The sequence below is a fragment of the Myodes glareolus genome, chromosome 10 (assembly GCF_982192425.1).
Source record: "Myodes glareolus chromosome 10, mMyoGla1.1, whole genome shotgun sequence".
Taxonomy (NCBI): domain Eukaryota; kingdom Metazoa; phylum Chordata; class Mammalia; order Rodentia; family Cricetidae; genus Myodes; species Myodes glareolus.
The window spans coordinates 22,300,548-22,324,143 of NC_142035.1; the positions used below are offsets into that span (position 1 = coordinate 22,300,548).

The following is a 23,596-nucleotide window of genomic DNA, read 5'->3' on the forward strand; positions in this document are numbered from 1 at the left end:
GAGGGAGGAGCGTGCCCTCTACGGCGTGCGCACGCAGCCAATCGGCAGCCACGCAGCCGTCTGTCCGAAAGTTTGGCGACGCCTCGGCGCAAGCGCCTTCCTCTGAGCGGAAGTGACGAAAAGCTTCGATCAGGCGCTAGGTAGGGTGAGCGAGAAGGGACAAGCGCGGCGCGGAGGGGATCTGACCTCGAGGAGGCGCTGTGGAGACTGAGGAAAGCCGAGGGTTGACGTTGCCGAGTGAGCCGTGGCTCGTCCCCTTGAGCGACGAGTAGAAGTGGCCTTGCTGCCTGCGCACCTTCAGAGCCAGGTCCTTGGTCCCCTGGAGCCCCAGGCTGCCCCGCTGGAGTTAGCGACAGTGCATTCTGCCCTAAACCTACAAGTTACTCAAGACTTTGTTCACGATGGTAACTCATCCACCGTCACGACTATGGAAAAATAAAGTTACCTCGCCTGGCGATGGCTCGAGTCTATCTACCATCTGGAGAATGGTGAGTCCCAGGCCACATCAACCTGGGCTACATAGCAGGGCCTGTCTGAAAAGGGGGAAAAATTTGTATAACTTATCAACTCAGCTTGCCGAGCATGCTCTTCTGACAAACGTGAGGCTAAGATCCCAAGAGAAGAAAAAAAAAATGATTTTCTAAGGATAAGGCAAGTTGGAACCAGTAAAGAACTTCGGCAGGGGAAACAGAAAAGTAGTAGGTGTCAGGATACGTATTGCGCTCTCACTGTTTGTTGTTCCCGTTTCAGAGTATGTTTTGGACGGCCGGTAGCTGCTGCACCCCTGCGAACTTGTACAGAGGTACACATTCTAGGGTATCCCATGCCGTGGCAGCCCAGGCAGGAGTTTTAGGCTGGCCTGGCTACCCTGCAAGATCCTGTGTCACAGCTAGCATGGGCTACCTAGCAAGGGTAGCCTGGCATACAAGTGAAGGATTCTGTCTCAGATGAATAAAAACAATCCTCACCCTCCAGATGGTGCCACACACAGTTGTGTTAATATTAAGCCAGTAGATCAAGGAACATCACTTTTACGCAGCAAGTTTATAGAGGCAAAGTAGCCTGGATTCACTGGTTGTCACTGTGCCATCTCTCCAATTCCTTCTGTGTGTGTGTTTGTGTGTTTTATAGATAGGCTTTCACTATGTAGCCCTTAGCAGGTCTGGAAATTGCTTTGCAGACTAAGCTAGCCTGAAACTCACAGAAATCCACCTGCCTCTGACTCCCCAAGGTACTGAGATTAAAAGCATGCCTCACCATCCCAACCTATGTATACTCTTAAAAGTTTATTTTGCCATGTGTGCTGGCACACGACTTTAATCCCAGTACTTGTGAGGCAGAAGCAGGTGAATCTCTGTGAGTTCAAGGCCAGCCTGATCTACATAATATGTGAGACAAAGTTTCATGTAGTCCATACTTCAAATTCACTATAGCTGAGGCTAGCCTTGAACTCTTGATCCTCTTGCCTGCACGTCCTCGATGTAAGTATTACAGGATTATACCACCACACCTAGCCCTAAACTCCTGCAAATAGCTTTTACAGGAGGGAAAAAAAATCTACCAACTCTTTGTGTTATAGACTGTGAAGTCCAATTTTAATTCTTAGATTTAACAGATTTTATTTTTATGTAAGAATTTTACATAAGAATCTGGGACATTTTTGAAGGTTTGTGGTCGGAAGGATCTGCCATGTAGCTCAAGGTGACCAGCAAATTAGAGGTTAAGTAAAGTGCTGGAAACCTGATCTGTGCTTCAGGTTTTTGGACAAAGACTAGCTGGCAGCCCTGGTAAGCCCTAGCCTAGAAGGTATGTGAGTCATGTGTGAGACTGACTGGTTCCCTTTCTGAATTCTCTCCAGGCTTTCTTATCTTAGGAAGTGAGGGATCTGGCTGAATCCCAGGGCATCCATCTGGTTAAAATAAACATCTTGGGTGGTCTAAGATGGAAAAGAACCGATGAAGTCAGGTTTGGGGATGGGAGACAGATTTGGAAGCAGAGCACAATTTGTCTTCGTAAGGTGTAGGATTTTTAGCATGTCAAACACATGGTCTCAACCGTGACTGTTTCCTTTCCACTGAATAGAATGCCTGTGTGCCTGGCGGCTGCTTGCAGTGAGGTTGGAGAGGAAGGTATGCTCAGCTGGCCTGATACACACTGACGGATCACAGAAACCTGGCGTACTGTGGGGAAAGCGACTGCCCATGCTATGGTGAAGACAGGGAAGTCCAGGTGTACTTGTGTATAGCGTACAGTTTTGGCTCAATCTATGATGTGGAGCCCAAGTGTACCACCCGATTCTGTGGTACCCTTCTCAGTACGGGTCGCGCGCCTTCCGTACCTTACACGAATTTGGGCAAAGGCCTGGAGATTGAACAAAAGACACACAAGAGATCTGGGTCATTCGACAAGAGACCACCAAATGCCACTTTATTTAGCCGAATGCAAGGCTAATATACCTTGGCCCCAGTAAGGGAACTCCCTCCCAACCAGAGGGGAAACTGGCGCCACATGGGACCTGGCCCTGTAGGGAATTCCTTCCCAGGCAGGGGGTGGACAGCAGCGAGAGAGACCTTGGCAGGTGGGAAATTACCATACCAAAGATGGACTGTGCCCTGTAGCTAAATCACCAGGCTAGCCGAGTGAGCACAAGAATTAGTAGGAAGCTTTAGCTGGCTGACCAGAACTGTCCTCAGAGACGCACCCCAGGGAGTAAGGGGAGACAGGGCCCAACACCCAAGGGTGAGAGGGTAGTGATTTAAGTGACAATCCCAGGAAGGTGGCCTTCAGGTCATTATAGACTGCTGAGGGCTAAGAAGTCAGAAAGTTCAGAGAGGATCCATTTATCATCTGTCTGTCTATCCATCTATTTGGTTTTTTGAGACAGTCTAAGTAGCCTTGGCTGTCACAGAACTCACTCTGGAGACCAGGCTGGCCTTGAATTTAGAGATCCTCCCTTCCCTGCCTCCTGAGCACTTAGATTAAAGGCATTTGCCACCACTGCCCAGCTTTATTATTTTTAAAAATTTATTTATTTTTTAAATTTTATGATTTATTTATCTTTTATTTTATGTGCATTGGTGTGAAGGTGTCAGATCCCCTGGAACTGGATTTTCAGACAGTTGTGAGCTGCCATGTGGGTGCTGGAAATTGAACCTGGGTCCTCTGGAGGAGCAGTCAGTGCTCTTAACCGCTGAGCTATTTCCCCAGCCCCTATTTTTTTTAAAATTTATTCTTATTTTTATGTGCATTAGTGTTTTGTCTGCACGTATGTCTGTGTGAGGGTGTCAGTTCCCTGGAACTGGAGTTACACACAGGTTACCATGTGGGTGCTGGGAAGTGAACCCCGGACTCTGGAAGAGCAGTCAGTATTCTTTAATTGCTAAGCCATCTCTCCAGCCCCCAAGATCTTTTTGTTGTTTTTTGAGACAGGGTTTCTCTGTGTAGCCTTGACTGTCCTGGAACTCAATCTGCAGACCAGGGTGGCCTTGAACTCACAGAGATCTGCCTGCCTCTGCTTCCCAAGTGCTGGGATTAAAGTTTGTCAACACTACCTGGAAAATCTTTTTTCTTTATCTTGTAACTGCTAAGATTGGAGGCTGGGTTATAACATATACTTAGCAGGTGGGAAATCTCTCTCTCAACACACAGTAAAAGACCAATGTAGTATCTTGGGAGACTGAGGCAGAAGGACCCTGAGTTTGAGGCTAGCCTGAGCTACATAGTGAGATTAAAAACAAAACAGTAGCCTCCAACTTGGGTATATAGCTGAAGATGACTTTCTGCTTTTAAAGTTACAGGGGGGACACACGTGCCACAGTACATGAGAGCAAAGGACAATTTGTAATCAGGTCTTTTTCTCACACAGACCCCTGGAATTGAACCGGGGTGATTGAGCTTTGCAGCAAGCACCTTTACACACTCAGGCAAGTCACAGGCTGAAATTTTGATTGTCAACTCTACAAGAGTTCTGGGATTACAGCCATGAGCTGCCACGCCTGGACTGTCGCCAGAGCGTCATGAATGCCAGGCAGGTCCTCTGCCAGCTGGGCTACATCTGTAGCTCCCAGCAGTTTGGTTTTAGTTCTGTGAAAAGTATTTACAGAAGTCATTTCTCCTCACCAGGTGGGTCCGCTCCCCGCACCGCCCCTCTTCAGGGCGATCAGCCCCATTTTCATCACTGTGGCCAATGTCCTCGAGAAATAATTTAAAGGATGAAGGTTCACGTTGGCTTGGGCCTGACTAGAGGTTTAAGGGGGAGCAAAGGTGTTTACTGTACTCTAGCATGGAAGGGAAAGGAAAACAGGAAAAGGATGGGGCCACGGTATGGACTCTGCCAGGGCAGGCCCATCCAGGGACCTACTTAGTTCCCGCTCTTAGTTCCCACTCCCCTATGCCACTAAATTATAAAAACACCCATCAACTAATCAATTATAGCTTTCATGATATGGGAAAAAAAAGCCCCTTCCCAAAAGCCCACCAGGTTCCAGCAGCTTTTAACTGAAGGGCCTTCAGGGGACACTTCAGGTCCAAACCACAACAGGGGAACATTACTCTTCAGATGCCATAGCATCCTGCTATGTAGCCCAGGCTAGCCTCGGAGTCACTGATCTTCCAGCCTCTACTCCTAGAGTACTGGAACTGTATTATGCCCAGCAAAAACAAATCTCTTTTGAGGTTTACCTCTTCCTCTTGGGCCTCAGTATCTAGTTTGGGGGTGATAACAGGCCCTGGTGAATACTGGGGTTCAGTTCTTTAACCTTGAATACAGGAGGATCAAGAATTCAAGGCCAAACTGTTCACCCAGGAGAGTCTATCACAAAAAAACAAAATCACACAAACAAAAACCCACGGCTGGGGATATGGCCCAGCAGTTAGGAACACTTGTTGCTCTTGCCAAGGACTTGAGTTTGGTCCCCAGCACCCATATGGTGATGGAAAACCATCTTCAATTTCTGTAACTATAATTCTAGGGCACCCAACACCCTCTTCTAACCTCTGGGGCACACATATGCAAGCAAAACACTCTTACACATGAAATGAATCTAAAACATCTTTTTAAAACAAAACAAAAAATAACAACAAAAAAATAACCCAACCAGCCAGTAGATTAGATTGTAGAAGTTCGTAGCCCACACTGATGTTAAAGATAGCTGGATGCCTGGCAGTGGTTAGCCACTCACCACTACAGGAACTGTCTGGATATCTCTCAGTGACCCTGAAGCAAGAGACTTAAGATAATCACTGCAGAGGCCCAGGCACCCAGCAGAGCTGTTTACTACTCTTGTTGGCTTTTATACTTTACAGCACAATTATAATTTTGATGTGGCAAAATGCACCCAATGCTGGTGGAACAAGTGGGAATTTACAGACTGACACAGAGGGAAGTGGAAGTCATCCTGACTTCAGCTGGGGCTGAAGCAGATGTGGTCAGATCTTACACATGCTTTTTTGTGTGCGTTATCAAATTGTAATATGCTTTTCCTCGCTCGGGAACAAATCCGCCAGCTCCCAAGTCCACTTGTCACTTAGCAAACCCAGTGTTTACCTGTGATCAGAAGGGAATGCACAAACCTAGGTGGTCAGAGGAAGAGTGGATGAAGTAGAGTAAAGACGTAGTAGTGGTTGGTCGGAGGCAGAGGCAAGGTGGATCTCTGAGTTTGAGGCCAGCCTGGTCTACAGAACAAGTTTTAGGATAGCAAGGGCTACACACAGAGAAACCCTGTCTCGAAAAAACAACAAAAACCTTAGTGACTGCTCTGTCTCAAAAGCACAGTGGGTCCGGTCAAGAATTCAGTTTGGCGCTGGAGAGATGGCTCAGTGGTCAAGAGCACTGGCTGCACTTGCAGAGGGCCCGGGTACAATTCCCCCCATCCATAAGGCTACTCACAACTGTAACTTCTGTTCAGGGCATCCAACTCTTCACACAGATATAAGATGCAAGCAAAATACCAATGTTCATAAAATAAAAATAATTTTAAAAAATTCAGTTTGACTTTAAAAATAAAAACAAACAACTTTATTTGACAAAAGACAAAAACCAGTTATTTACAGTAGTTTTTTGCTCAAATATTGTTCAATGGGACAACCATGCTTCTCCAGATTTATCTTTACAAGCAACCTAAGCAGAGACTGCCCCACCCCTCAGATGCCCCATTTTATTCCAGGAGGGGGGAATGCCAGAATATGTCAGCAGCATGGCTCCCTCCCCCCTCCCCTGCTCAGTGCACTGTGGGGGAGAAAACTCCCACTCATCCCAGTATCACCCCTACTGTAGGCATTCTGCAGCAATCACGGGATCTAGGCTCACGGACAGTTGGGGTACAAGTGGGAAAACAGCAAACTCTACAAAGCTGCCATGTTCATCCTTCCCCAGCAGTGCCTTGAGGGGCTGAGGATGCTGGATCTCTTGGAGGGAGGCAAGAGATCCAGCCTAGGAAAGCAATCCCCTACAGAGGGCAAATCTCTCAGTTCCCACTTGCACAGCAAGGGATGGGGCTAAGCCACAAGGAGAGGTAGGGAAGCCTATATGAGTGGCAGGGGCTTCCTAGAAAGGCCAGAATGGTGTTGTGTTTCTCTGGGACAGGCACTCTTAAGTCGGTGAACACCCAGGAGCCCCTTCTCTGTGTTTACAACCTAGTAAACGTCAGGAAATGACAGTCAGGGCTTCTCCAATCTTCTGGTTATTCAGAACACAAATATTTTGGTTAATAAAAACCTAGGATTAGTGTTTCTTAGGATATATAAAGATGGGGTATACTGTTGCTGAAAACTAACAAAACAGCAAAGTAAAAAAGGGAGGGAGGGGAAGAGATCAAAACCACATGTGATCTGTTTCCCTGGGAAATTTAGGCAGGCCCTTGCAATTCCAATTTGAAAGGAGATGAAACAGACCCGCTCCCAGGTGCTGGGCCCCTTTTCCCATGAAGGTCCCAGCTACCTTTGTGAACAGTGGCACGTTTGAAGGGCCTCCTGACCAGCAGATGGCTCACTTTTCTCAAAGCAGGAGATGCTGGTGCTTTCGACATCTGGCCAAACTCCTGAATGACTCCAAACAGGCTACAAAAAATAAGGGGAAGGGGGGGACCGACACCCAAAAGAGAGAAAGAAAATAAAAACTGTTTCAGTCTAGCTTAACCACCCCAAAATACAATAGAAACAAATATGTCTCTGGGTTTTATCATCCTTCTCTGCTGTGTCTAAATGGCTATCTGGTTCAGCTGGATTTGGCTGCGGCTTTATCCCCTTCTGTGCCTGGTGTAGATAATCCAACACCTGTAGGTATTTTTCTTCTGTCTTTTACAATAGGGTAATCCAAACCAAGAATCAAACAACCACTCCCAGCGGGAATTCAGCAAAGCTGCAGTGATTCTGCTGGTCCCTTATACAATCACCCCGGTGCAGCGGCAGATCACCCGTCTATAAAGCTCCATCGCATAAGGTGCTCTCTCCCCACACCTGTGCTTCCGGGCTACCTACTGCCATCGACACAGAGCACAGCAAAAAGAAAAGAAACAATTTAGCAAAAATCTAAACATTCAACTGAAGTCGGTTCTGTGACATCTGCTGGGCCTTTTCTTTCGAGTAAGCTGGAATGTGCACACACACCTGGCTTGACCAAAAGAGGCACAGCCTAGGGGCAGCTTGGACCCAGCTCAAGTCTGAACTTGGCAGGTTTCCTGAGCCTGCCTAGGAAAGCAGGCTGGAGTGCAGGTGTCCCAGGGCTCTCTGGAGAAGCAGCAGCAGCAGCAGCAACACCATGCCTGGCTCTGGTGCCTTGGTCTCCTCCGATAGGAAGCTTGAAGGAATGCAGTCAGCAGAGCACAGGCCCCATACAGTGCAGTGACACCAGCTGCTGTCTTTCTGCTGAGGCCTCTGGACAGATGATCCCGATGCTTGGCAGTGATCCGCAGAGCCCTCTCTCTGTATGAAGGGGAAGTGAACCAGGAACCTCAAGCCGCCTGGTAGCAGGTGCCTACTTGGCATTTTCTGAGACTAGAGGAAGGGGAGCATGTAGTAATGGGGGTGCTGTACCCTGCTGCTTCTGAAGCTCCATTTCAGCGGCCCTCTGCAGCGCCACCTCCACCAGCAACTGGAAGCTGCTGAAGTCTTCCTTGTCCTGCTCTGGGGGTGTGGGTGGCGGCGTATTGAAGAGTCCACCTGTGGGGCTTCCAGCCTCAGCTCTAGTCAGCAGGGTGAGTGTGCTCCCAGGGGTCACCAGAGCCTTCGGGGATTCCAGCTCCACTTGTGGGTAGGGGGCTGCTGGCTTTTCACCTTGGCCTGAGTGGAGCGGTACGGAGCACACAGACAAGGAGAGCACGTTGGTAGGAGCTGGTACAGACACAGCCAGCAGGGAGGGGCTGCTGCCCCTGGGGAGAGCCACATCAGAGGTCTTACCCCCACGGCGGGAAATGGTGAACTGATTGGGGTCTTTGCCATCCTTCCGAAGCATGTCTGGGAGAAGACGACGCCGGGCATTGATGAACCAGTTACATATCTAAAACAAGTGTTAAGAGACTCATCAGTTAGCTCCATTCAAAACAGCTATGTAGTGTTTAAGTTGTTCTATTACCAGTAAAGACTTGGTAGTCAGGTATTTCAGATATCGGAGCGAAAACCTGCTAGATCAAAGAAGTCATGAAAGAGTGACCTGCTGATCTTCTCTCTGCACTTCCCAGACCAAAAAGGGGCTCAATAAAAAGCCAAGAATCTCCAAGTCCCTCCCTACACCACTCTCCAATCCTAGGTCCTCCATATTCTCCATCACTAACTCTTGTTAATGAGTTGCTGGCTCCGCCTCGATTCAAGGTTAACTTTATTAACACAGATTTGGGGTGTCACAACACAATCAAATATCCTGCAACACAGCTCTAAAGCGCTCACTGTTCCAGACACCAAGACACAGCAGCAAACAATAGACAAGATGCTGGCCAGTGGAGGGATGGGGCAGTGGTGTTGAGGGAGCTCATGGGTGTGGTGGAGCACACCTTTCATCTCAGAATTTAGGGGGGGGGAATCTCCAGAAGTTCAAGGCCAGTCTTGTTTAGATAAAAGTTCCACGAAAGTCAAGGCTAAATAATGAGACTCTATTTCAAAATAAATAGGAAATCTGGAAGGCAAGTGTTGAAATGGGAGATGGGTAGGAAGCAGGAGCAATGCAGTAGAGTACTTTATGAGAAAACTGCTGAAGGCAGGCACGTGTGGCTGGGTTCAGTGTGGTTACTGGAGGTCACTCTTAGGGTGAGGATTTAGTCTTTCTACGGACAGAGGGAGCCATGAGTTATGTTTTTTATTTATTTACTTTTTTGAGGCAGGTTTCACTTTGTGGCTGTTCTGGAACTCACTCTAGAGACCAGGCTGGCCTTGACCTCAAGAGCTCTACCTACCTGTCTTCCAAGTGCTGGGATTAAAGGTGTGTAACCATCCTGGTTGAGTTTTGTTTTCTGAATCAATGTGTGCGCGTGCATGCACACTCACACTTGAGTGTGTGCAAATATGCATCACGTGCCTTTAGAGGACAATTTGTGGGAGCTGGTTCTCTCTTTCCATCTTGTGGGCCCTAGACATTGAACTTCAGGTCACCAGGTTTTGTGGCAAGCAACACCTTTGTGCACTGGACCGTCTTACTGACCCTCAGGTCACCTTATCGGCCCCACAGAAGGGTTTTAAGCAAAGGAGTGACCTATTATGTAGGGAACAGGCTGGAAACAGAGATGGGATGGTAGCTCAGATTATATTAGGGGAGGTGATAGGAAGAAAAGGTTTGATCCGTTTAGAAACTAGCTTCCAGGCCAGATGTAGGCAGGTATAGCAAGAATGATGCTAAGAGTGACTGACTCCTCAGCCTATAGAGCCGCTGTAGATCAGAGGGACACAGGGATACCAAGGGAGCTGTCAGGGAGAGGAAAGATTGTTTCCAAGCAACACCAGGACCATGAGGTTTGCTACCCCTCGTGGTATGGTGTGACATGCTGCAAAGCTCAAGATGCCTGTAGGCTGTCCTGTCACCTATGTGTCCGTATTTATCTTTTGTAGTGCTAGGGACAGCACCCATAGTCTTGCTCCTGTTAGACAAGTGATATATCACTGAGCTAATCCCCAGCCTAAGACTCTTTAAAACCCCAACTTCTGCTGGGCGCTGGTGGCACACGCCTTTAATTCCAGCACTCAGGACAGGTGGGTCTCTTTGAGTTCGAGGCCAACCTGATCTACAGAGCAAATTCCAGGATAACCAGAGCTACACAGATAAACTTTGTCTTGAGAAACAACAACAAAACACCCCTAGCTTCACAGTTCTCTTCCTGACCTCTTGGCTGGTGTAATATTCTGCAAAGTGCAGTGGCTGGCGATCCCAGCTAGAAAGAGGCTGTTTGTCTCCTACGGCCACCAGCCTGCGTCCAGATTCCTGAGCCAGGCACTAAAACCCTCCGCCCCATCTCCAAACCATTCCCTCCTACTCTTCTGCTGTCAGCATGTGAAACAGCTTTTTGGGCCGTGCTCATTCAAAACAAAACAACAAAACACACAAGCCAGCCTTTAGTCCAGCACTCTGGAGACAAAGGCAGCGGATCTGAGCTCCAGGCCAGCCAGGGCTACACAGATAAGCTGTGACAAAAAACCAATCCAAACCAAAATTCCAAACAACTCTATCCCTTCTACATAACACAGTCCCTTTTTTCTGGAATGCTTTCTCGCCTACTGGTGGACAGAGGTGCAGGCTCCGTGTCTCCAAGGCAGAGTTCTCCAACAGCCGCCACTCAGCACAGTGCATAGGATTTCCTTCTAACCATGAAATGGGTTGGGCTGTCTCCAGGTTCCCTGGTGAGCAGATTGAAAGCTCAGCGAGGCAGGAACCAGGATCCACATCTGTCTCAGGAGCCAGAGCCCAGCTGCAGTGCCTGGAACAGCTGGGTTAGAGCCCTCACCTCTCCCTGCTCTCTCTTCCAGGGCTTCTTTTCACATCACTTGTTTGACTACTGTGTGTCAGGCTGTCACTGCTGTACGCTGGGGCTGGCAGAACACTTGTATCCCCTGCCCTGAGGTGCTAACATCTATCTGGTGGTGCAATAGTAGTAAACAAATAGGTGAATGACCCAGAGACAGGAAGGAATAGTATATAAACCCAAGAGATCCCTCTCTAACTACTTCCTGTTGGCCATGAACACACACCACCCCCCCCCCCCCGCACCCTCCCCGCACTAATGCCACCGCTTCCTAACTAACCTAGAAACAAAGAGCAAGTGATAACGAACCAGGCCCCTGCAACTATGAGCAATAAAAACAAACCCTTCCTTAATTAAAATCAATATTAATCATCAGAGAGACAAGGCTAACAGATCTGTGTGAAAGTGTTGTTAAGGCCAGGGCCAATCACATAAAGCACCGGGAAAAGAGTAGCAAATGCTAGAAGGTCACTGAGCCAGTGAAGCCAGCTGAGATGGTCCGCACCTGTAATTCCAATACTGGGAGGCTGAGGTAGGAATTTCTGTTCGAGTTTGAGGTCCACTTGGCTACTTAGTAAGACCCTGCCTCAAACGAAAGGACTAATGAACAGATTGTGAATGTGTGTTGCCCAAGAGTCTGGGCAAAGTAAACAACAGAGTCCAACAAACCCCCATGTCCAACAACACCAACACCACAAAATCGACAGGGAAGAAAGGGCATGGAAGATGGTGGACTCTCGGTGGCAGGGCTGAACTTACTAGTTGGGAACACCATGTGGTCTGAGGGATGTTTACATGCTAAGTCCTGTTGCCCTGTTAGTTGATCAGCAGATACACTCAGAGTCTGTCCTAAGTACCAGCTGCTATAGGGTAAGAAGGGTCAGTAGGAAGACTTTCTTACTTCCCAAGAGCTGCACCAATGCATCATACTTCCCTACTGTCTGCTTAGGAGACCAGAGACCCAGGCTCTTGTACCCATCTCTGTCCCTGCTACCAGGCTTCTTTCTTGGTACATCTCTTGAGGAAGCCTTTGGGTATAGTTTTCCCATGGGCTCTCTGCCATGTCTAGCCAGAGCCAGACACCCGTGCTGGAGACTGATCTGCAGCAGGCGCAGCTGACAAGTTACACCATCCCACAGCAGAGCCCTGTCAGGCTGACTGGAGACAGGCATCGGTGGCCCTTCTTTCCCTCTCTGCTTCACCTTCAGCAGGGCCTGCCCCTGCGGATTTTTACCTCACCTCAGTGGTTTCCCCAGTGTCACCAGGCACACACACATACACACCAGTAGGACGGCACTGGCAGACACTGGCTGGTTTCCAGCTGGGTCCTGTAGCACAGGTGGGCTGCACTGCTGGCTGGGTAGGAAGGTAGAAACAAGCTTAAGCACCTTTAACATCGGTGTCTTGCCAGCCACTTCATGGACAGCCTGCTAAATGTGCACGCAAGCCTGCGAGGTAGTAGGCAGCGCCCTGAAAGCCTTAGAGGAGGGAGTACAGAGATGAAGGGATAGATGTGCCCAGTCGCATTGCCTTGGGATGCTCACCCTCTTGGTTAGAGGTCTCACTCTTCGCTTGCCCCCCCCCACACAGGGGCAGCTAAGTAATTCTCACAGCCTTAAGAGCTTCGCTCAAGCATGAAAGCTCAGCTCCACATGGACCTGCTCACTGGGTCTTCACCAGTCTCTGACGTGGGGTTTGTGACGACCTCCACTGCTGAAGGGGTGGCCATCGCTAGGAGTCCAGTAACTTTCCTGTAGGTCTCAGGTTTGAAGACTGCGATATGACCGGCCAGTGGCAGGGAGTGCGCTTAAGACCCTTTCTCCCACCAAGGGCAGCACCTGTCCACCTGCTTCCTAGTACTGCCTCCCTCAGCCATCTGTAATAGGAGTCATGCACCTCTCTACTTTACCTCTGGTGTGAGGTGGAGGGAGCAGGGAGCAGGGACTGTTTTGGTGACCTATCTAGCACAGCTGGGAGGAATGTCGCTGTGAAGAAAGTAGGAAGGCTTTCTGGGCACCAACCAGCAGTCGTGTGGGCACAAAATCCCAGGACACCCCGCCACAGCACCCCGATGCACAGATATATGATAGACTATTGCTTTGCCTTCCTGTCCCATAGAACTGCACATGTGGGGGCTGGAGAGATGGCTCAGAGGTTAAGAGCACCGACTGCTCTTCCAGAGGACCTGAGTTCAATTCCCAGCATCCACATGGTGGCTCACAGCCATCTATAATGAGATCTGGTGCCCTCTTCTGGTATGCAAGCAAACATGGAAGGAATGTTGTATACATAATAATAAATAAATATATCTTAAAAAAAAAAAACAAAAACTGCACATGTGCAGGGGACAAGAGAGAAGCCCCTAGTGTTAGGCAGTACCAGGGTCAAGCTCTACCAACTGAACTATACACTCAACCCTTCATCATAGATTTCCTCCACCGTCCCCCACCCCAGCACTGGGGATTGAATCCAGGGTCTCATGCATATTAGGTAAGTGTCCTACTACTGAGCTACACACCTACTCCTTGGAGAGATTTTAAAAAAATCTGCTAAAAGGGGTTGGAGAGATGTCTCAGAGGTTAAGAGAACCAACTGCTTGTTCTGGAGGTCCTGAGTTCAATTCCCAGCAACCACATGATGGCTCACACCCAGCTGTAATGAGATCTGGTGCCCACAACACTATATACATAATAAATAATTTTTTAAAAATCTGTTAAAATAGCTATTTCCTATCTGGCTTATGGATTTGGGGCAAGGAGAATGAGGTGGAGCTGACAAGCTATTTCTGTTGTCTCTACCTCTACCTACCTCTTTAAAGATGGGTCTCACGTCTCACTATGTAGCCCACAGAACTTGCTAGGTCCATTTTTCCCCCAGAGGCTGTATAGTTCAGGCTACCCTGAACTCGTGGCGGTCCTCCTGGAGATCATAGATGTGAGCCGCCACCTCCACCTGACAATGTATGTTTTTAAACAAGGGCCTCGAAGAGCTGTTACCCAGGCTTAGGAACAGCGGTTTCTCCCCTGGTGTAACCTGTTCTTGTGAGTGCCTTGATAGTTCTTTTATTCAAGTAAAAAAAAAAAATGTCACATAGAAGGTCAAAAAATACACAGAAGGGTATTGGGAACAGGAGACATGTGGAAGCCCCAGCTTGGTGAGGATAGGACATAAATATAGTGTCTGCCTGAACTGGTGGACAGGCCACTCCTCCCATCCGGCTCACACAGGCTCCTCTGTTACCCCAGGGCATTACCAAGGGGCCTGCTAAGCAGCCCTGGGCTCAGGAGAGACTGAAATGAAGGGAGGGTCTAGTGGAGAGGAGCCTGCCTGGCTGCCTTCAGCAGAGACCTCCCCGTGCAGAGCAGGTGGTGGTGAAGCTGGGCCGCAGGACCCTCCAGGCAGTCCAGTAAACAGGAGCCCAGGAGTCCAACCAATAACTGGAGCCTGAACTGTCAAAAGACCAGTGAAAATCCTCCACAGGAGATCTTCTTCAGGGTTTTAGTCTCCCAATTGCCTTGCTCCGGGCAAAACCCAGCAAACCATTTACTTACATGACTCATTGACTTGCTAATGCATGGCTCCAGGGCAAGTTAAAAGAGACAATCAAAAGAGAAGCTCCCGGGAGAAGAAACCAGCTTGGCTGCTGCAGATACCTGTTGGGGCCAGTGGTGAGTGCATCTGAGTTCTCTTCCTTTAGGGTAAGGATTGTGGCAGAGTTTGGAAACCTCCTTAAGAGCAAAGGACATTTTGAAAGCGAATACAGACAGCTGAGGAGGAGGACATTTTCTCTGTGAACATTCCTTTTTCTGCAGCTGCAGTGACTGACCCTTTTCCTGACAGATAAGGATCAAAACCACCCAGAGTGGAGCCATACAACAAAACTAAGGTCTCTGCTCCCCACCCCCTCGGGACTTTGAATGCCCCAGTTCTGCGGGAGCACCTGACTCCTTTAGAGGTTGGGGTTACCTGGTCAGAGTAAGGAATGTGGTAATTGGTACACAGCAGGAATGTGGGTCAGAGAGGAGACCTATACTAACCAGACAAGTGACGGAGTTTGGCTGGCAGGAGCCATAGGATTTTATGTCTTGAGTGACAGGTGATCTGTCAGCGATGACAAGGGAAAGCACGGGATCAAGTCAGGGGCTGTCAGTTTTCACACAGGTACTTTAGGCTGAGTCTTGAGAAGCACACTACTGAGGCTAGTGTGGGTTGAGGGTAGGCATCTTCAGGGACTGCCTAATGGTCTCCACTGGTCCCTAACTCTCAGAACAGTCCATCACTGGTCCCTAGTCCAGAACAGGTGGCCATCACTGGGATCCAGTGGCTGATCCCTGCCCTGTACTTGGATGCTGCGAATGGAGGCTGTGGTCCTAGGGAACCCACTGGTCTCTCTACAAGGATGTTTTGATTTTCTCTCCATTCTAATCATGAGTAGGCGCATCGTGTCAACGACACAGCAGGGATAGGTGGCAGAATGCACAGAGCAGTTAGGGGAACTTCATTGCTCTGCTACCTACTTTGGAAAATTAGTTTTATAGCTGTATTTAAGAGCAAAATTGAACGTTTTAAACTCAGTTTTGTATTTGTACACATGTACACATGTAGGACATAAGAATGATTTAAGCTAATATCTTGAGGGGAGGCGGGACCACAAGAACAGCTCTTTCATGCAGGGCTGGGCAACCCTGCTCCTTTGGTGCGCTAGGCAAGTGCCTTACTCAGCCCAATTTCTCAGTTTTTTAAAAAGGGGGCAGGACATCCCTCAGGTTTGAGAACTAGTGTCCCTGACAAGAAGCAGTTCCAATACAGTTGACAAGTGGTTTGACAGGACAGGTGTGAGGAGCCATAGGGATGGACAGCAATGACTCAAAACAGGCTGCAGGCCAGAGCGCCCGCAAGACAAGCGCCCTGTCAGAGGGAAGCAAATGTGCACAGATGCCCATGACCAGGCGCCAGTCCCAGGAAGAAGTGAAAAGGAAGCTGGGGTGCTTTGAAGTCTGGAGCCCATCTGAGGACAGTGAGGTCCCTGTGTGTGACATGAGCAGATCTGTAGTTCTGTGACTGAAGGATAAAGGCAGGAGGCAGGGCGACCAGGGGACGGTCTGGGCAGCTCTGCTCTCAAGTTCTAGGCCTTTTGCTTTTGCCAATTTGCCTCTAGAGTCTGTAAGTTCAAAGCCACCTCCCAGGGGTTCTTGTTGGGAGACCCCAGGCTCTGCGTACCGTGCGTCTCCGCTGCGCTGTTTGTCCCAGTAGTCATCAATCTGTACCCCACTGCCCCCCCCACCGCAGACTAGATGCTCCTTAAGGTATCCTAGAAATAGGAGCTGAGCCCAACGGAGGAGCCCAGAATGTAAATATGAAATGTTCCATGGTGCCGAGTGCCCTGGCTATGAACCCTGGAGGACAAGAACGAGAGGAGAGGCGAGCACCCCAAATGGTGTTGGAATCCTTGAGAGTGCTCCGAGCTTCTTCCCATTGTCAGCTGAGGAAATGTGGCTGAGGGAGACAATAGCAACCTGGCTAAGGGCCAGAGTCCTCTAGGAAGGGGGTGGGGGATGCCAACCAGTCCTTTAAGAATCTAGACCCTGTCTCAGGACAGACATGGGCTAACCGCTAAGTTAGGCTGACTTTTACAGGCTGACAGCTTAGCATTCCTTTTCAAGGAAGGAGGAATAAGAAGTGGGAAGTGAGGGAAAGAGGGAGCCGGCTGGTGGGCTGGAGAAAGGAGGAAAGAACAGGAGACAAGCAGGAGGAAGGCTACCGGCTCAGGAAAGAACTGTGAAACCAGTGCGACAGGACAAGTCCCTGGTGCCAGGCCGAGGGCCCACTGCATGATCTCCTAGGGAGCTAAGGTTCTGAGCGGGTCAGCATTATGGAAACAGAGCAAAGCCTTCTGTGGGTCAACAGGACAACTAAAAAGAGACATTACTTCAAGTGCGAACATCTCGAGTGTGGCCTGTGTGCTGTTTACAAAGGTTCTGTTCCTCCTAACAGTTCCACCAGGCACTGTCCTCTTCCTTCTTCCTGGGATCATAGGTATGTAGCAACTTGTCTACCTCAGTTCAGTTTTTAAGACACTTTTTTTTTTTTATTAAGACAAAGAAAATTAGCTGGGCAGTGGTGGCGCACACCTTTAATCCCAGCACTCGGGAGGCAGAGGCAGGCAGGCAGATCTCTGAGTTTGAGGTCGGCCTGGTCTACAAGAGCTAGTTCCAGGACAGCTAGGACTATTAAACAGAGAAACTCTGTCTCAAAACAAACAAAACAAAAAGAAAATTATTCATGGGAATATGTGAGCCTCAAGAGGCAAGAAACCGTTGCATCTGTTGGAGCTGGCTGATAATGGTGCAGAGTCAAACGTGGATCCACAGAAGAGCAGGAAGTGCTCTTAACCACTGGGTCATCTCTTCAGTCCCTTCAATCCATTCTTTAACCACACTGCAGAACCCAGCTGTCCTGCAATCAAGTCACAGCATAGTGGGCTGCATAGCATCTCAGCTGCTCAGCACCTTCCCACCTTCAAGGTCAGCAATGGCACTAGTAACAATTCCTTATCCCTTCAGAAGGCCAGCAGCCTCAAGTCCAGCTGCAGTGACCCCACTTGACTGTCTTCCAAGAGTGGGTGTTCTCATCTTCCCCCGCGCGGGGGCAGGGACGGAGCTAGAGACTGGTGCATGGTCCTGTCTTACCTGCAGCACCGAGAGGTTGGTCTGTCCGGAGAGACTCAGCTTCTCCTGCTCTGAAGGGTAGGCATTGTAGCGGTGCAGATACAGCCAGTCCCGAAGGATCTTTACCGACTCCTTGGGCAGGTTCCCCCTGCGCTTCCTCTTGCCGGCCAGTGACAGAAGGCCTTCATCCTCACCTAGGTCGCTGTCCGACATGGTGCCTAGGGGCTAGGCTGGACCTCTGGGGAGCCTAGGACAAGTGACAAAGGGGATGGGAATAACATTACCACTTAAGCCTGCCCCCTAACAAATCCACCAGCACAAAAACGAGTCGGAGTTACAAATCGTGGACACTACCATAGCCTGAGCAAGGATAGATGCTCAGCATAGCCGAGCAAGGAAGGACGAACACAAAATGCCAATTCACAGAACAGAGGACCACTCAAACATGTGGCACCTCCTTTAAAAACAGAATGGGACTCTAAAGAACTACAGCTTTCCACTGCAGCTCCACTGAGACAGGGTCTCACTACAGAGCCCAGGATGGTCTTGAAATCATGATCCTGTCTCTGCCTCCCCACTGACAATCATCAGGAGAAACTTACCATTTTATACGTGAGGGAACAGATTAAGGAAGCTGCCAAAGGCACCAGGGAGCTACCACATGACCAGAACTCAAACACATACATGGGGCCGTGCAGACGCCTGTGCACGAATGTCCACAGCGGCTGAAAGGTGGGAACTACCAAGAGACTTTCAGCAGATGGCAGAACAAATGAACTATTTGGTCACAGAGAGGAGTACAGTGGGATTGGAGAAATAGTTCCGCAGTCGAGAGTTCTGGCTACTCTTCCAGAGGACCTGCCTGGTTCAGTTCCCAGCACGCAAATGGTAGCTCACAACCATCTGTAACTTCAGTTCCAGGGGATTCAATGCCTTCTTGTTACCTCTGTGGGCACCCATGTGGTACAGATGTGTAGACAAAACACTCATACATATGAACAAATAAATTAGAAAAGAGAGTACACTTTTGATGCTTGCTACAACATGGCTGGATTAGCAGTAAATTAGGGCTGGGGGGACAGAAAGGCATTAGCCTTTGTTTTTATTTATTTTAGAATTTTTATATACTATAATATTCTTCGATCAAAGTACTCTTCTATTATCTTCTTACTCTATTCTTTCTTCCTCCCAAGGTTTTATTTCTTTTCTTTAAATGCATATAGATATTCTGCCTAGTGTATGTCTGGGCACCACAGATGCAGTACCCTGGGAGGCCAGGAGAGGGAGGAGGATCCTCTGGAATTGGAGTTACAGATGATTGTGAGCCTATGTCTGTGCTGGGAACTGAACCCAGGTTCTCTGCAGGAACAAATGCTCTTAAACCACGGAGTCATTTCTCCAGCGCTCCGCCCCCCATGCTTGCTCTTATTTAAAAGTGACTTTCTGGGGCTGTGCCTTCCCCACACCCACACAGTAGCTCACAATCATCCATAAATCCACTTCCAGGGGATGAGGTGTCCTCTTCTGACCTCTGAGGTGCACATGCATACGTGCAGGCAGAACACTCATACACATCAAGTTTAAAAAGATTAAACCTGAAAAAACTTTAAAACTTATAAAGTAGTATTTAGTATCGGGTAGTCTTCCTTCCAAGGCCTAGAGGCAGGCCTGGAAACTGTTCGCAGTGGTCCTGTGGCCAGCTACTGTGGAGTGCAGGGAGCAGTGAGTCATTCCTGTGATTGTTTCTTAGACCCTCTTCGTGGGCCGGGTCTCAGAATCCAGATCAATGAGGTGTGGCTCTGGTCCCTGCTTTAACTTCCACTGTGCTGTGTGATTCTAGTTAAGTGTCCTCCTTTCTCTGAATCTGAAGCCCTCCTTCCTTCCCTGTTCAACGAAGGAAGGTTTCTGCCTAGATAGCTCACATCAGCTGCTCCTCCACCAAAGTTCCTGTTCACAAAAGCAAAAGAAATTTACATTTTAAAAGCACAAGTTCTAGGCCAGGGCTGTGCCAGAATCTCAAGGCTCCTCCCTTCTCTGCCTTTTAACAGTTCCCCAGCAGGCCTAGCCAACGGAGTCTGGCATCGCTCAGGTTTTGTTTCCTCGACTTGGGCCTGAGCCCAGATCTCTGGGCTGGCTAAGCCAGACTTTCGAGGGAAGGGTCTACCTTCAGCCAGGCCACCTGGAGGCGAACCGGGCTCTGCTCAGAGGTACAGTTTCTCAAAGTATCACAAATGGTCTGCTTTCTGAGAGCAGACACTGCATTTCAGCCACCAGGACAGCTGGGACAGCAGCTCAGGGATGCAGCCCTGGCAGTTGTGAAAAGTTTACTGAAGGTCATCTTTACAAATTCCACTCTGGCTGCCAGCCAAGAATCCAGTCTTCAGAGTTCCCAGTGTGAGGCCAGAGGAGGATCCCTCAGAGGGAACTTTTCCACCTCTGGATCCTGCACCCCAAGCTCTCCTGCAGGTTTCCCAAACAAACACATCCCAGTAATGCCTCGATGTTACCCGTGCAAATTTAACAGTGCTCAAATAACCGACTCGGCCCACTGCTCACATCCCACAAGCTCCCCAAGTTTTACGAACGCACACGATTTACACTCCATACCTATGACCAACGACTACAACGACTCTTAAGACTAGCCTAACTCCTGTACCCGCCCACCCACGAACTCCAAGTGACCTGCCCACCCACGATCTCTCCGACCGAGCACGCACGTCATCATACTAGCCATCCACCAGCTTTCACCCTAACTGGGTTATTGGCTGCACCTCTTGGACCCTGCACCCCAAGCAATCTCCTACATACTCCCACCACACCATCTGCTGCAGCCACTCCCACAGGAACTTTCTGACAACTCTCCCAGCTCCAGATTCTCTCCCCCAGGCCGCACACAGAGGTTGGAGTTCTCAGCAGTTCACACAAAGCGCGCAACCTCCCCCGCGGCCCAGACGCAGCGGAGCACATGGCTCATGGGGCACCAGCGAATCGGCCCGCGCGCGCTCAGGGCACCCTCACCCCTCATAACTCCCCCCACCTCCAGATTCACGAAGCAGCAATAGCTCCCCTGCAGTCCCGCCACCTGGCCCGGGGGAACTCTGCAAGAAAAAAAAAAACAACTCACGTGTCCATTCTGGGGCAGGAAAAAGTTTGGTTCCCAACCCCTTCCCCGGTACTCCGCGCAGGCTGACTCTTGGGGCGCGGGGCCGCCGGAGCGTGCGCGCTCGGCTTTGTGCTCCGAACTCGGCACGGAGGGGGAGGGGAAGAGAGGGGGCTGGGCTCCAACCTCCGCGCCGCCCCCCCCCAGCTCTGCGCCCAGACTCCATGTTGGCCGCCCCCCCCTGCACCGGGGACGCGCACAGCCCCCGCAGAAGGCTCGACTGCCCCTCGCCTGGCCCCGGGGTCCCGGCGCGCACAAACTTTCTCCCCGTCGCCAGCCCCACGCGCCCCACAGTCTTGGCCCGCCCGGGAGTGACAGATGCCTCGGAGACAGACTTTCCTTTGTTCCAAAGGAAAGGGGAACTCGCGCGGGCTCCCCAGCCCTCCTCGTTGGGGCCCCGCCCGCGGCCCCCACCTCCAGCTGTCACTCGGCGGCCCCCGGTCCAGCTCGGCCGCCGAGGGGGGGGGGCAGTCGGCGGTTAGCAACGTGCACTTTTGAAACCAAACAAACCCGCTCCCCGCGCGCTCACCCCGCTGCGGGGCACCGGCCGCTCTCTCCCAGGCTGGGATTTTTGGGAGCCGACTCCCCCCCAAAGGATCCCGGACGAACCCACTCCCCCGGACATCCCGCGCCAGAGCTCAGCGGTCGGGACTCACACACACCCCCGGGCTCACACACCCACTGTCGCACGCGCCGGGACGACGCCCCCTCCCCCGCCCCGCCGCCCCAAGAAACTTTCCAAGTTGTCCGCGCGCCCCCGCCCTCGTCTCCAGCCCTCCGGCGCCCCGCACTCACCTTCCCCGGCGACTTTCCGGCCCACGCGGCCGCGATGGGGTGCGGGACGGCCCGGCCGGGGCGGGGGACGCCGGGGGAGCGCGCCGCGTACCTGCCGGGTCTGACACCCGCCTGACAGCTCGCGGCTGGAAAGCACCTCGCGACCTGACGTCAGATCCCCTCTCCTCCCACCGCGCCCGCCGCACCCTCCCCCACCGCCCCGAGGCAGAAACAAACTTTGCGAGGAGCGTGGTCAGCTACGCCCACCCCCGGGGGCGGGTCCGCGGAGCCGGGGGGCTTCGCCCCTCCCACGCGCCGGAGGGGGCGGGCCCGCGGCACCTCCTTCCTGCGCCCACCCACCTTAGGAATGCCACATGGCCTGGGCCAGGGGCGGAGCGGTGGGACCCGGACTCCAGAAGTCAGCTCGGGGGCAGGAAGTGGCCCGCTCCTCCTTTCGGAGAGCGTTTCCGGAGCGCCTACTGTGTGCAGCTCGTTGGGGGTGGGGCGCCGTCGGGGCACAAAGGGTGCGAGTCCCCGGACCTCTGTAAGTTAGTTCCTTCGTCGGGGTGCTTGCCCGTGTGGGGTTGGGGAAACTGAGGCTCGGTAGCTGCGGAGATATAACTCCCAGCTGCTCGGGGACCTGTGGGTTTGTCAGTCCGTAGGGTCGCGGGGGAAGGCCACTTTGCCTAAAACCCCAAGCCTAGGGGCCTAGCGCCGAGGGTCGGCCGGGATGGGTGCAGCCTGCGCCCTAGGAGCGCGGCTGAGGCGGCCAGCGAGTCGCACTGGGGAGGTGTGTGCAGTTAGACTCTGGATGCCCACCCTTAACACACCTGCCGGTGACTCTGGCCCAGATGGATCTCATGATGGAGCCCGAACCTTTCCTTTGGTGGCTAGCCTTAGATGGAGACGGAAGGCGAGCTGAGGCTCTTCCAGCGGTCCAGGCTGGTGTATTTTCCCTCAGGTTTTCCTTGCCTCCAAGTTCCCTGACGGTCGGCTGTCTCTTGACTCTCTACCTAAGTATGGCGGATCCTACCAACTCCAGCTCAGAGAGGCCTTTTCTGAGTTTGTGGTCGTATAGGCCCAGAAACCTGAGACCCTTGTGCTGGTACCAACAGCATTGGAACAGTCTTTAGTTTTTATTTTTCCTTTTTATTGCTGCTATTATCTTACTATCATTATTTTACTGTTGAGCTGCGGTCCCAGGCTGGTCTCAGACTTAAGAGCCGTACAGCTGCTTCAGCTACCTAAGCGGCAGAAACCACAGTTGTCCCTACAACATCCGGCAACAGCTTTGCCTTTTTTTTTTTTTTAATTGTACTCTAGTCACAAGAACTTTGGGGCAAAAGTTAAATTTTCCTCCCAGAAAGTCCTAAGCTTTGGTGATCGAGTGACTCCTAAGGTGTTCCTGGGTTTCATGGAAGCCAGTCTGGCTGAAACAGCAATGCCACACAGCTTTCCATCTAAAATGGCACTGACATTTCCCAGGACCCTCCTTTTCACCAATGGGAAAGCCAAGACCCAGGGCTGGGCACAGCCATTTCTTGGCCAAGCGGTATTCCACCCATAGACCTATGAGACAGTGAAGGAAGTGGGGAGACTTGGGTAAACAAGGTAGAACCTAATGGGCCTTGACCACTAGGCTAGCAGTGTGCTAGAGGCAGGGACCTCTAGGGAAAGTAGGGATGAGACCTGGTTCCTAGCTGCTGAGCCAGATCTCCTGCTAAGCGTGTGCAGTAGGTAAGAGCCATCTCTTCTCTCTGGAGCAGGAGCCACCACCGGTGACCAGAGACAAGCACACAGAACTCCCCACAGTGGCAGCCTGCTAGGCCAGTATTCCCAAGTCCGCTCAGTTGGGAGGTGAAGGAGTGACCTGTTCCTTCCCATGGGCTGCAGCAGAGCCCTGACCCTCCCGGAAGAGTACCTGGCTGTTGTGAGGGAGTCTGGCTCCGTGTCTGGATTTCACATAAACAAACTCCCAAGCCTAAATATACCGAGAACTTGACAGTTGCCAGGTCAGTCTTGTCTGTGAATATAGAGTGAGATGTGTGCATTGC

General features: G+C 50.8%; 1 protein-coding gene and 1 long non-coding RNA gene across 5 annotated transcripts; one reads left to right on the top strand and one right to left on the bottom strand.

The window, feature by feature from the left end:
- Positions 1-128: 128 nt before the first annotated feature.
- Positions 129-974, top strand: LOC125398708 (uncharacterized). The gene is made up of 2 exons (XR_007231519.2): positions 129-488; positions 751-974. It is a non-coding gene; the product is annotated as an uncharacterized LOC125398708 (long non-coding RNA).
- Positions 975-5,987: 5,013 nt separating this feature from the next.
- Tgif2 (TGFB induced factor homeobox 2) lies at positions 5,988-21,985 on the bottom strand. Of its 4 annotated transcripts, XM_085697135.2 has the most exons (4): positions 21,564-21,704; positions 17,630-17,855; positions 8,395-8,494; positions 5,988-8,277 (listed from the first exon to the last, which is right to left on the bottom strand). In XM_085697135.2, the coding sequence occupies exons 2-4, from the start codon at positions 17,819-17,821 to the stop codon at positions 7,973-7,975; spliced, it is 597 nt and encodes a 198-aa protein (XP_085553261.1). In that variant the 5' UTR covers positions 17,822-17,855; positions 21,564-21,704; the 3' UTR covers positions 5,988-7,972. The 4 variants fall into 4 exon arrangements, with proteins under 4 accessions (XP_085553261.1, XP_085553258.1, XP_085553257.1 ...); XM_085697132.1 differs by lacking the exon at positions 21,564-21,704 and adding an exon at positions 21,903-21,985 and having other exon boundaries at positions 5,988-8,494; XM_085697131.2 differs by having other exon boundaries at positions 5,988-8,494; positions 21,564-21,703.
- Between the last annotated feature and the right edge of the window lie 1,611 nt (positions 21,986-23,596).

Coding starts and splice junctions, on each gene's coding strand:
- Tgif2 (XM_085697132.1), bottom strand. CDS start 17,821: ATGTCGGACAGCGACCTAGGTGAGGATGAAGGCCTTCTGTCACTGGCC. Junction 8,495..17,629: donor CCAACCTCTCGGTGCTGCAG/GTAAGACAGGAC, acceptor CACTTGTTTTAG/ATATGTAACTGGTTCATCAA.